The 12,672-nt window shown below is 33.2% G+C and overlaps 1 protein-coding gene and 1 non-coding gene across 12 annotated transcripts in view; one reads left to right on the forward strand and one right to left on the reverse strand.

Moving 5' to 3' along the window:
• Positions 1 to 12,672, reverse strand: part of N4BP2 (NEDD4 binding protein 2) — an 82,596-nt gene that overhangs the window by 16,415 nt on the left and 53,509 nt on the right. For 10 of the 11 annotated variants that reach the window (XM_047855315.1, XM_047855314.1, XM_047855313.1 and 7 more), the window contains 3 exons: positions 10,720 to 10,838; positions 6,839 to 6,977; positions 1,192 to 1,380 (listed from right to left, as the gene is read on the reverse strand). In XM_047855315.1, the coding sequence (XP_047711271.1) occupies positions 1,192 to 1,380; positions 6,839 to 6,977; positions 10,720 to 10,838 (447 nt within the window). Of the gene's footprint in view, positions 1 to 1,191; positions 1,381 to 6,838; positions 6,978 to 10,719; positions 10,839 to 11,393; positions 11,531 to 12,672 lie in introns of those variants that run through there. The other variant, XR_007151480.1, reaches the window with a different exon arrangement.
• Positions 8,940 to 9,046, forward strand: LOC125165029 (U6 spliceosomal RNA). Its single transcript, XR_007151936.1, has one exon. It is a non-coding gene; the product is annotated as a U6 spliceosomal RNA (small nuclear RNA).

The following is a 12,672-nucleotide window of genomic DNA, read 5'->3' on the forward strand; positions in this document are numbered from 1 at the left end:
TAAAAAGATCACCAGTAAACACTTTTGATATTTGCTACTTAGAAGGCAATGAGGAAACAAAAATTGTCCCAAATAAAATGTAGAACAAAAAAGGGAACAGCAAATCTAAAATTTTAAATAATGCAATGGGCTAATATGCAAGAATGCACCACAGTTTAGGTGAATTTCAGTGAATTAATAACATATTTCTTACAATATTAAATCATCATTTCTAACATATTTCCTGATCCAAAAATCATAGATGAGGAAAACTTAAATAAACCCTTCTCAAGAAGGAATCCATTAGTTTATCCTTTGATAATCCTGGCCTCATCCCTTTCAACACCCTGTGGTTACCCCCAAAGCCATCTCTCAAGGTTTGTTATTGGGACTCATGAGGTTATACCAGTTTGATGTCTTTCTTTACACAATCACAAAAAGTAAGCCATATGGAACCACAAAGCTAAAAAGGAAATCAGACAGGTTTCTTGTAATACCATGTCCAATAAGCCTGAGTCGAAATTTTACTTCCCTGAAAGATATTAATGTAACTTTCTTTTTCAGACCATAAAAGTGATACATTACTGGGATGCCTGGATGGCTCAGTTGGTTAAGTGTCCAACTTCAGCTCAGGTCATGAGCTCATGGTCCGCGGGTTCAAGCCCCGCATCAGGCTCTGTGCTGACAGGTCAGAGCCTGGAGCCTGCTTCAGATTCTGTGTCTCCCTCTCTCTGTCCCTCCCCTGCTCGCTTTCTCTCTCTGTCTCTCAAAAATAAATAAAAATTAAAAAAAAAATTTTTTTAAGTGATAACATTACTAAAAATTCAAACATGATAGAAAGCACAAGGTCTCTGTAATTCCACCCTGAGGTGGTCAATATTAACATTCTGCTGTCTTTCCTTCAGAAAACCTGTATCTGTTTAGAAGTAGTACTGAATGACAGAATTTAACCTAAAAGAAAATATGGACGGTCAGAATAAAAAGTAATTCATGTAAGTCACAAATGCAAAAGGAACCACAGAAATTGAGCATTTCAAAGGAGACATAATTCTCAGAACCATACATTTCTTATATATCAGGATACCTTATGTCACCTATATAATCTACATTCCCCAGAATAACTTGATCTAGTCACAATACGAGTATCACCTGCTTTAAGATTATTCAGACATCGTAAGGAACAAAGAAACAGTAATCAGTTTTCCTTTTTACCTGCTGGGCATAAAACGTGGCAACGTGTTTTTTCCCCATCCGGTAAGCTTCTTTTGCTTTGCTGTAGCATTCCATTCTCTTCTGTTGATGAAGGAAAGCCTCTGCCCTGTAGTCATTATACTCTGGATACTCAAAATCCTGGAAAGATGGTTCACTTGGTATATCTTCAGTCTCTTTTGATTTCTTGGCCTGTAAGATGTTACACAATGAGTAAAATACAAAGAAAGTAGAAAAATACAGGCTTTACGTTCAGAAAATGTATGTGAAAATTGGGCTCTACTATTTTTTTTTAAGATTTTAATTTTAAGTAATCTCTATACCCAAAGTGGGGCTCTAACCCACAACTCTGAGATCAAGAGTTGCATGCTCTACTAACTGAGCCAGCCAGGGGCCCCTCTATCATTTTTTGTTTCTTCTCAGAAAACAGACTCTCCCCAGAGTCTACCTAGTAAGTCATGCATTTCGTGGCTATCATTTTTTCATGCTATAGGGCACCTCTCCTTTAACCACTCTTATCTTAGAAGATGTTGAAAAGTTCTCTAAAATTATCAGAATATAATTAGGTCACAAAATCAAGCCAAAAGAGAAAACAAACACTATTCAAAGAATAACACTCATTTATCAAATGCAAAATTTACCAAATTCTAGTTTGTAAACCCATTCAAAAAGTCTAATCACTGAAGGTAGTAATGGCATATTTCAATTTATGTGTTTTAAAAAACAATCAATAAAATAACTAAATAGTATTCTTTTTAAAACAGAAGGGCATATAGAGTGACCATAGCTAACAGTAAAAATTATAAGTAGGTTTATGGGGCAGGTCACTACCAACTAGCCACTATGGTAGTGTTGACTTCTGAGCCTTTTGTAAAATCATCTATCAAGTAACTGTCATCCAAAATACACCCTTAAATTATACAAGCAAAAGTAACTCTAAAACACAAAGTACTGAAAATAATTATGCCTCAAATACTCCCCACCAAATAGAAAAATTGCATGTTTCTGAAGATGTGTCTAAAATATCAAAAGTCAGTGTTTAAAAAACAGCAAAATATAGTGACTTCTATGTCCAGTTTGGTTTTTCATTTATCACATACTTTAAAGTGCTATTTGCAGACAACTGCTCGCAAACAGGGACAACTGCTCGCAAACCCTAACCCTTAGTGTGTCACTGGGGGGCAGGAGTGGGGATTAAATATTATAGTTTAAATGGATTTTTTTTAAAAGCTTAAAAGAATTCCAAGTATCAGGTGCCATACGAAGTAATTTAATGAACATTTTATATAAACTCAATCCCAAAATCCCCCCCAAAAATATAATCTTCAATATCTTAAACAAATCATGCTTTTCTGATATAACTGAAAGTAAATTAAATGGTATACGTTAAATTTCTAAAAACTGAAAATTGTCATTAAATTAGAAATATTATCAAAGATTATAATTATAAGGTACTCTACAATCTTTAAGAAAATGCCACTTTAATTTTTTAAGGTAATAGCATTTAATATATATTAAATATTACATTTAAATTATATGTATATATTATATAATACACATATTACCAATTGACCATTTTTTCAAATTTCCTGCCTGTGAGTAGAGTCAGAAGTCACAAAAGGTTGGGGGGGGGGGGGGGGAACTGGTCTAAAATATAGTAATTGACTGTATATTCTTTTTATTCATTACACTTTGCTTATTTAGCCCCTAGAATTCTAGAGGTTTAAAACAAGTTAAAGAATAAAGATATCATCATCCTCCAACTCATTACCGAAGTCAAAAATCTGTAAATACACAGTTGATTTACTTTTACAACAAATACCCAACTTATTTTATGAAAGAACACAAGGCTCTCTCTCACATCAGAATATTCATAGGACCCACACACATCCTTTTGTCACTCTTGTCCGTACTTAATCACAAGCTTGTTTCATATTAATGTTTAAATATTCCATGAGTAGATGGCTTGAATCTCTGGTAAAAATCAAACATTTTAAAGGAGGGGTTAATAAAAATGCTTTCCATGACTTTTGAAAAGCCACAGTGCTTACAGTATGAACATAAATGTTTCATAGCATTAGAGTCTCTGTTGGTGTTCATACTAAAAAATGCAAATCACATTTGGTTCTCTGGGAAGAGACCCTTTCTTATTCTTTTAAAAAGAAAAAAAAACAGTATATAAGAGAGATACTTTCTCAAATAGCTACCCTTTTTCAAAATAAAACTATGATTTTTTTATATCCACTTCATACTGATATGGTTTATTATAACCTCATTAACAAGGGCCAAGTGAAATATATGCTTCCTAAGAATTCACCTCATTAGTGCCACTTATGTACTATAATACCAAAACCATCTCCCATGGTTAACAAACTTATAAATTTTATTAAAGGGTAAAAGGAAAAATAGTAGTATTAATAAAACACAGTTTTAAATGTTAGTTCCTTGAAAATAGATAAGCCAAAATATTACTGATACCAGGATACTCCCCTTTAGTATCTGTGGTCCCTTCGGGTCCTAGGATATCAAAGACAGAGTATTCTGCTCACAAATGTTAAAATATTTTTATCAGCATTATGATACCTGCCTATATTTTGTGAAAAAAAGCTAAGAATAATCCTCAGAATAACTTAAAGTCTACCTTTTGGCCAATGTCTACATAACTCACAAAATCTACTTTTCTTATTTGAACATCTGCCATTTTGAGCAGGCACAACTTCTTCTCATCACCTCCTCTATCACCATAATGACCCAAAGTCCCTTGCTCTATTATCAGGAGAAAGAAGAAATAATCTTCATTCCCACTTGGCCTTGACAGTCTCATCATCAACTTGTATCCTCTCTGCATCTTATGAAATATGATACCTATCTACCCATGATGAACACAGGCATATTTAGCACTAACAGATCACATGAATACAAAAATTAACTGAATCCTATATATCAATAAAGTGATGGTGATATATTGAACACAAGTTATCCCTGGTGGTCTTAATTAATAAGAATAACAGATGATAAAAAAAAAAGCCTGAAGCTAACACAAAATTTATATACAAAATCAATTATATTTCTATGCACTTATAATGTTCAATCCAAAAATAAAATTAAGAAAACAACTTAATTTATAACTGCATCAAAAAGAATAAAGTAACTTAGAAATAAATTTAACAAAACACATGCAAAATTTACACTCAAAACTACAATACAATGTTGAAGAAATTAAGACCTAAGTAAATTGAAAGATACTCCATGTTCATGGACTGAACCCAATATTGTTAAGCTGGCAATACACCTCAAGTTAATCTACAGACTCAATACATTTCACATAAAAATTCCAGCTGGCTCAGTTGGAAGAGCATGCTCTTGATAAGAGGGTCATAAATTCAAGCCCCATATTGGGTGTAGAGATTACTAAAAATAAATAAATAAATAAACTAAAAAAAAACAAAAACAAAAAAACAAAAGAAAACAAAACCCTCTTTGCAGAAAATGGCAAGTTGAGAACTACAAAGGGACCAGAAGAGGCAAAACAATCTTGAGAAAAGAACACAGTTGGAAACTCACATTTCCCTATTTAAATCTTAACTACTAACCTACAGTAATCAAGGCAGTGTGAAACTGGTATGATGACAGACATACAGATCAATGGAACAGAAATAACAGTCTAGCAATAAACTTATAGTCAATTCATTTTCAACTAGGGTGCTAAGAAAATTAAATGGGGCAAGAACAATCTTTGCTACAAGCGGTGCTGTGACAACTGGATATCTGCATGCAAAAGAATGAAATTGGATACCTATCTACATATACCATATACAAAATTAACTCAGGGGAGCCTGGGTGGTTAAGTATTCGACTTCGGCTCAGGTCATGATCTCACAGTTCGTGAGTTCAAGCTCCACATCAGGCTCTGTGCTGACAGCTCAGAGCTTGGAGCCTGCTTCAGAATGTGTGTGTGTGTGTGTGTGTGTGTGTGTGTGTGTGTGTGTGTGTCTCTCTCTCTCTCTGCCCCTCCCCCGCTCACGCTCAGTCTCTCTCTCTTTCTCTCCCTCCCTCCCCTCTCAAAAATAAACATTAAAAGAAATTTTTTTAAAGAATTAACTCAAAATGGATCAAAGATCTAAACATGACAAGCACTAAAACTATAAAACTATATTTTAGAAGAAAATATAAAAACAAACAACAAAAAAATTACTATATAACATGAAAAACAAAAACACTTCACGACCTTGGATTAGGCAATGGTTTCTTAAATATGACACCAAAAGTACAAGCAACAAAAGAAAAAAAGATAAACTGCACATCATCAAAATTAAAACTCTTGTGCTCCAAATAAAAGACACCATCAAGAGCAAAAAGACAACCCTCAACATGGGAGAAATTTTACAAATCATATGTCTGGTAAGGGACTCGTATCTAGACTATATAAAGAACTCATACAACTCAAAAATAAAAAAACTTTTTTTAATGGGCAAGGAATATAAATAGACATTTCTTCAAAGAAGATATACAAATGTCCAATAAGCACATGAAAAAGTGTTCAACATCACTAGTCTTCCCTGAAGACTAGTGCAGATCAAAATGACAAGGAGATTCTTTATTAACCATTTCTTTTATTTCCTGTTTTCTGATGCTTTGACATCCAGGGCCTTGCTAACCCCTAGAGAGGCAGTACCCCGAACCCTGGGGTTAGCCAATTCTGAGAGATAGCAAACAACTCATCTGCTAGCATACCTTACATATGTAAACCCACCAACCTAGAGTTCATACCCTCAACTACTTCCTTTATGGGGTTCTCAACCTCAGGGTCACCATCCACATTGTCTAATCACCCATGCCAGATACCAGAACACCAGGGACAGTTCCTACTCCCCAGAGCCCGCTGAAACTGTTCAAACTAGCCAATCTTAAACCTGTTTACCCTGCCTCACCTATTCCTCCCCACAGAAACCACAAAAAAGGCTCTTGCCCACATTTCCACTCTGCTCCCTGTCTCCTGACTGACCCTGGTTCTTCTCCAGGTGGCCCTGGATGGCAGGCCATGCCTCCTGTTTCTAGAGATCTGTGAGTATAATAAATTTCTTCCTTCATAACATTTCCATGTCTAGGTATCTTACCATATCTGATTAAAACAAATCCCATGTACCCTTAGGACAACTTCACAGCCACTAAGATGGCTATAATCAAAAAGACAGATATTAACAAGTGTCAGAGATGATGTGGGTAAATTGTAACCCTCATACATTGCTGGCGGGAACATAAAATGGTAGAGCCACTTTGGATAAAAATTTGGCAGATTCTCAAATAGTTAAAATTTTCTGCCTAGATATTTAACATATTTACATCCTAAAACCCACCATAGCACCACCCCATTGTTATTCAATTAAGCCCCATATGCTACTGTGTAGAGTCTATACAGAAAGTTATAGAAATTCAAGTGCTTACCATACACAATGACATTGAATAAAAAAATCATAATCGGCTACAAATTCATTATTTTGAACAGATATCCCACCTAAATGAAATATGCTACTGGTGGTTAAATTTCCAATCTAGTTAAAATGTGAGAAATAATCATTAAATTACATCAACAAACCAATTACATTTTCATATGAAATTATTTACTTTATAATAAAAAATAAGTAACTACCTTTTTCTCCTTAGACTTCTGTGTAGCATGAGAAGTGACATTCTCATTTTGATGAACAAACTCTTGCGCTACAACTGTTTTCACAGGGTCTCCTTCAAGAACGCAGTTTAGAAACTGGACTGTGTGTTCTAATGAATAGCTGTAGAGAGTTATAAATATGATGTCAATAAAAAAAAAGTTATATGAAAACATTAACATAAGCAACACTTCAAACATTTTAAAATATGAAAAATTGGCTCATTTCTAAGTTTTAAACACTAACTTTATGTATCTCAAAGACTCAAGAGTGATAAGAAGGAAACAATAAGCCCCCCAAAACTAATTTCTTAAATTAATACCAAAAGGTAACATATTGATAATTAATTCACTGTCTGATCTTTTATTACAGATTGATTATCCACAACAAATCTTACTTTCATTTTATCACCTATACTTCTTAGGTCTCTTGCTGGATTCACACATGGTTTCAGTTTCCTTCAAACATCAGACAAAAGATCTTTAAACTGACATTTTTATTGTGTCAAATTTTACTTTTTACTTAAACCGTAAGGTTCTAGTCAGAGAAACTCTAAGCAGGGACACAGAAAGGAAAAAGTAAAACACTATCCTACCTCTCACCCCTAATTATTCATGCATATTTTCACAGTGATTCTATATTGCAGGCAGTATCAAATTCTACAAATTGACAAAGACTTGAAACACTCATGTTCCAATATCTAAAGAAACTCATTTCAAAGCAAATTATAAATGATTTTATACTGCTCATTATTTCAGGCTATATGCCTCTGATCTCTTCCAATGACCAGGTAATTAAGGGCTGACAAGAAAGGAATATTTGTGAAATATGATAGTTCCCCTAAGTAGTGTGACATTTTGTTCTTCTTCAATTTAATGAAGACAACCTTTGATGGAGAACCATTTTGAACTACCAATTCCACTTTAGCCCTGATCTTGCTGCCTCAGATATGCTCAACAAAACAAACAGAGGTTCCTAGGGGTAGAAGCTACCAGCAACTATCCACATCCTAAATAGCCCTTAAAATTACGGGCTTGCTTACTCAGGGGGCTGGAAGGCAGTATCTTCCATTAGTGATGCTAGAGGAATATGGTCCTGGAACATTGTACTGTAGGCATATTCTCAGTAACTGAACCCACTTACCCTTCTTACCAGGATGATGGTGAAGCTACTACTAACTGAAAAAACTATACAGCTGCTGGAAAACAAATGGAGGCAACTGACCATCTACCCTGATGGGCCGGACTAACCCATCACTCTGGGCATCCCCAGGAAGGACTCACTCCGTCCCCCTTACCTTGTCTGGGGACCCACAACTCGGTTTTTTACAACTGGCCTTCTTGCCCCAGGTCCCTATAAAGGAGAGTTGCCATATACCAGTGCCACTCCCCTAATCCCCATGCCCACCCCCCACCCCACCCCCTGGGGAGATTTTAACACATAACTCTAAGAAAACAGCAAGTTAGGTAGCAAAAACAAATAGGGAAATTGTGGATTGGAATAATAACATTAAAAACTTGATTTAAGTGACATGCTTAGAACTCTACATACTCAGCAGAGAATATTCTTTTTCAAAAGCACTTTCATGTAATAGTTATAAAAACTGATCATGTATTAAACCACAAAGAAAATCTTAAATTTCAAAAAGAACTCTTCCAGGCCACATTCTTGTACCTCAATAAAACAAAACAAAATAAGCAATAACCCTCACCTCACTCACCACCAAAGCCATTAAACCATTTAGAAAATTAAAAAGCCTTGGGTAAATGAGAAAATCAATCTGAATTAGAGATTATTTTAAAAATAATAAAAATGAAAATACTACATATCAAAATCAAAGTATTACATATATATAAAAACATGATAGAAAGAAAAAATTAATGCCCGTAAGTGTATTTGTTATTAAAGACTGAAAGGAAACAAACTAGCCAAAAAGTTGAAAATACATCAACAAATTTTAAGAGAAAGGAATTATCAAAAATAGAAAGGAAATGCCAAAAATTAAAAACAAAAATAAATGATTACAAATATAAAATAGACTTTGATCAATAAAAGAAGAGCTTGTTCTTTAAAAGGATCAATCTGGTGCTCGCTCCAGCAGCACACATACTAACATTGGAAAGATACAGAGAAGATTTGCATGTCGCCTGCACAAGGGTAACATGCAAATTCGTAAAAGGGCCAATCTGATAAAGAGCAAAAACAGAACACAGAAAAATAAAAACATTAGGAAAAGAAAAAGGAATACAATCAAATACACAACAGTGTTTTTAATTATCAAATAATATTACATATAACTTAACAACAGTAAGATTGAAAACGAAGGTAAAACTGATTTTCTAACAAACTACCAGAACAGACTCATGAAAAAAGCAATCTGAATAAAGCAATAACCTTAAGATAGTGAAAGATGCTGAAGACCTTCTCTCTAAAAAGGTACAACTCCAGAACCTTCAAAGTACTAATTTACTTAAACTTTCTAGAGCATACAGAAAAACAGCAGTCTTTCCAGGTTACTTTATTAAGTCTAATACTAAATAAAACTCTGAAACCAAAAATATGCCAAAGAGAACACAAGAACAGAAAATCACAGACCAATCTCATTTAATTGCTGGTGCAAAAATCCTGCAATCAATTCTTAAACTGCATTTAAAGAAAAAAAATCAAAAATAAAAATCTGAAGGTAAAATAGGTTTTATTCTAGAAATCTATTGTGATTGAAATACACTAATAAACTAAAGAAAAATCCATATTAGATTCTCAGTTATAAAAAGGCATCTATTCAAAACATCTCTTGCCAAAATACAAATTTAAGAAATATATTAAGATTGAAATATATATTATTCAAACCAGAAGTATTCCTAACATGCCAAACATCAAACATTGTGTGTAACACTACGATAATTAAAACAATATGGTGGAAACCCAGGACCAAACGAAGAGCTCAACAGAACTGAAAAATCTTTAAAGGAAAATGTATATTTTGGAATTTAGCAAATAATAGTGGTTGTATTTTGTATCAGTGGGTGAAGATAATCTATTCATCCAGTTGCTTATTTGGAAAAACAATTAAGTTAAATCTCTACCTCATACCATACACAAAATTTAGAGGATTTTGAAAACTTAAAACTCCTGGATAAATGGGAAATACTAGATTATTTAAAACTTTTTAACTATTAAAAACACTGAAGAAAATATTTTTATAATATTGGGGAAGGACAGACTTCCTAAAATGACATTAAACTCGGAAACAATAAAGGAAATGATTTTCTGATAAAACATATGAATTAAAACATGTATACGCCCAAAGTGACTATATGCCAGGTTAAAAGGTAAGTATCAGAGTAAAATAATAATTATAATCTATAGAAACAAAGATAACTACATATAACATATAAAATGAGCTCTCACAAATGAAGAAATACAAAGAACCAAATGGAAAACAGGCAAAGGTAAGCAATAAATAGAAAAATAAATTAATTGAAAAGGTTCAACCTTCCTAGTAATCCACAAAATTAAAATTTAAACAACAATGAAATATTTTACCCATCACGATCCCAAAACTTTTAGAGATTATTAACATCCAGGGTGGATTACACTATCAGTACATATAACACAGAAAGCCTTTATCCAAAAAAAAAAAAAAAAAAAAATTGGCTTACACATACAAAGCACACACACATTAGTATATATATGAGAAAAAAACTGAGGCCTATAAACCAGTTTCCAAAACCTGCTCACTTTCTGCATTATGTACATTGCATTTAATTGTTTATAATATACTGATTACTTGTTATCAGAAAAATTAAAATAATACACTTTCAATGACATCACAATAGAAATTATAGATAATCCTATCACTCACTTGTGGTCCTTGAAAATGTCCACCAGAAAATTTTGGTTAATAGCTGGAAATATCTTAAAAAGCTGCTTCTCCTTTAGTTTAGTGGCACAATCTTTTTCAAACATAAGTGCCTCCCTTTTCTAAAACAAACAAAAAAGACAAAAATCATCCTTCAGATGGAATTTATAACACTAATCATGCTGATCCAAAAGCATGGTTATTTTGTTGCAAAAAGATTAATCATTTAAAAGCAATCACAGACTTTCTTCACTGATTAAAGACTGAAATTAGTAATATAAGTATTCTTGCACTATTTATTTATATCCCATTTTTTGCAAAATATTTGAAGCTGTTCTTTGATATACACACACAATCACACAAGTACATATATGTGTGCAAGTGTATATAAATATACACATACTCTCACATATACATACCCAGCATATTCAGACATATTATATAAAACAGATGAAGATATATGTACACATATGTAAACAGGATATAAATAAATGAAGAAGTCAGAGAGTAAAGTAAGAATATAGGATAAAGCTAGCAAATAAAATTAGTATATAAATGCATGCCATAAAATCCTGTACAATTGCTAAAGATGGGCCACAAATTCAGTTCTGAGCTTCTTAGTGGCCAAAGCAAAGGGGGAAACAAAGATTCTCAGTGTCCATAAAATAAAAACAAACCAGTTGCTCAGGAGAAGTACAGCTTTTTCTGGTACTGAGACCTGAGAGAAATTTCTCCCATGGGTCCTCATAAAAGGGACACTGTGTGATGCTGTGAACAACGTCCTCAAAAACATATTCTCCTCAATGGGCAGAAACTACAATGTACAAATAAGTTGCAAATTCAGGTTGACAGAAAATCTTAAAATTCACAATTTTAAAAATTTTCACAAACATATTTACTCCAAAATAACTGTATGAGACCTGTCACTAATTCTTGTTTTCTCACAAGTTACAATTGGATCCATTTAAATTGCCAAACTAAAGAACTTTCTTAAAAATGTGCTTTTTAAATTCTAACCTAGGAATGTGGTAAACATTCTTAAAGTGATTTCTAACTCTGAGACAATTTGTTGACGTTGTGATGTAGGTACAGAATATTTTTGTTTGCTAGCAAGATGCTAATATCTGAAAAATAACTTCCTATAAAATTTCAAAGGTGACTCTGAAAATATAAAAATTGCAATCATCTAGGACAACCTTAACATATTTAGGTCATTTATAATACCAAACAACAAAAGAGGATTCACAACAGGTGACAATCTGACCAGTAAAAGGGACTGGTAAAGCTGAACACATCACACATCACAAGAGTAATGGAAACAAGCCACCTCAAGAATGAATTAAAAATATTTCATGTTTTATTTAAGATACACATTATAATCTGAATTTACTAAAAAATTCAGTGATCAGATTTACTAGCACCCTACCAGGTCACAGAGTTTCTAAACTACAAATTCTAAGGTCTCATCAATGAACTGAAAACTCATGACCTTATTCTACTCATATATTATGCCTAATGTTTATTTTATATTCTTTGCTTAAAAAAATACAAAGTGTATTTCTGCTTTGGAGATGAAGAGTGAAAATAAAGCATTAAGTAAGAAATTCTCTTACTGAGGCTCTACCTAAGGAGAAGTATCCTTGGGACCAAGTAAGTTCAGCTTCTATTTACCCAACCCATAGAAAGATAAGCAAAATTCACTGATAGAAAAAAGAAAAATGCATTAAGTTGGGAAGTGAAGGTACTCATTTGTTCACTATTACACTGAGAAATTAATTAAAAGACAGATTAGAACCATAGTTTCAGCATTAAAAATGGAGTTTCAGGTAAAGGTGTCACACCATTTGGGCATAAGTTATGAGATTTCCTTATTTTTAAGAAAATACATTTCTCCAATTTATTACATATATAAATGAAGAGGATATTTGAAAGAACACTACATTATAAGACGTTACC

The sequence above is a fragment of the Prionailurus viverrinus genome, chromosome B1, assembly GCF_022837055.1.
Source record: "Prionailurus viverrinus isolate Anna chromosome B1, UM_Priviv_1.0, whole genome shotgun sequence".
NCBI classification, from domain to species: Eukaryota; Metazoa; Chordata; class Mammalia; order Carnivora; family Felidae; genus Prionailurus; species Prionailurus viverrinus.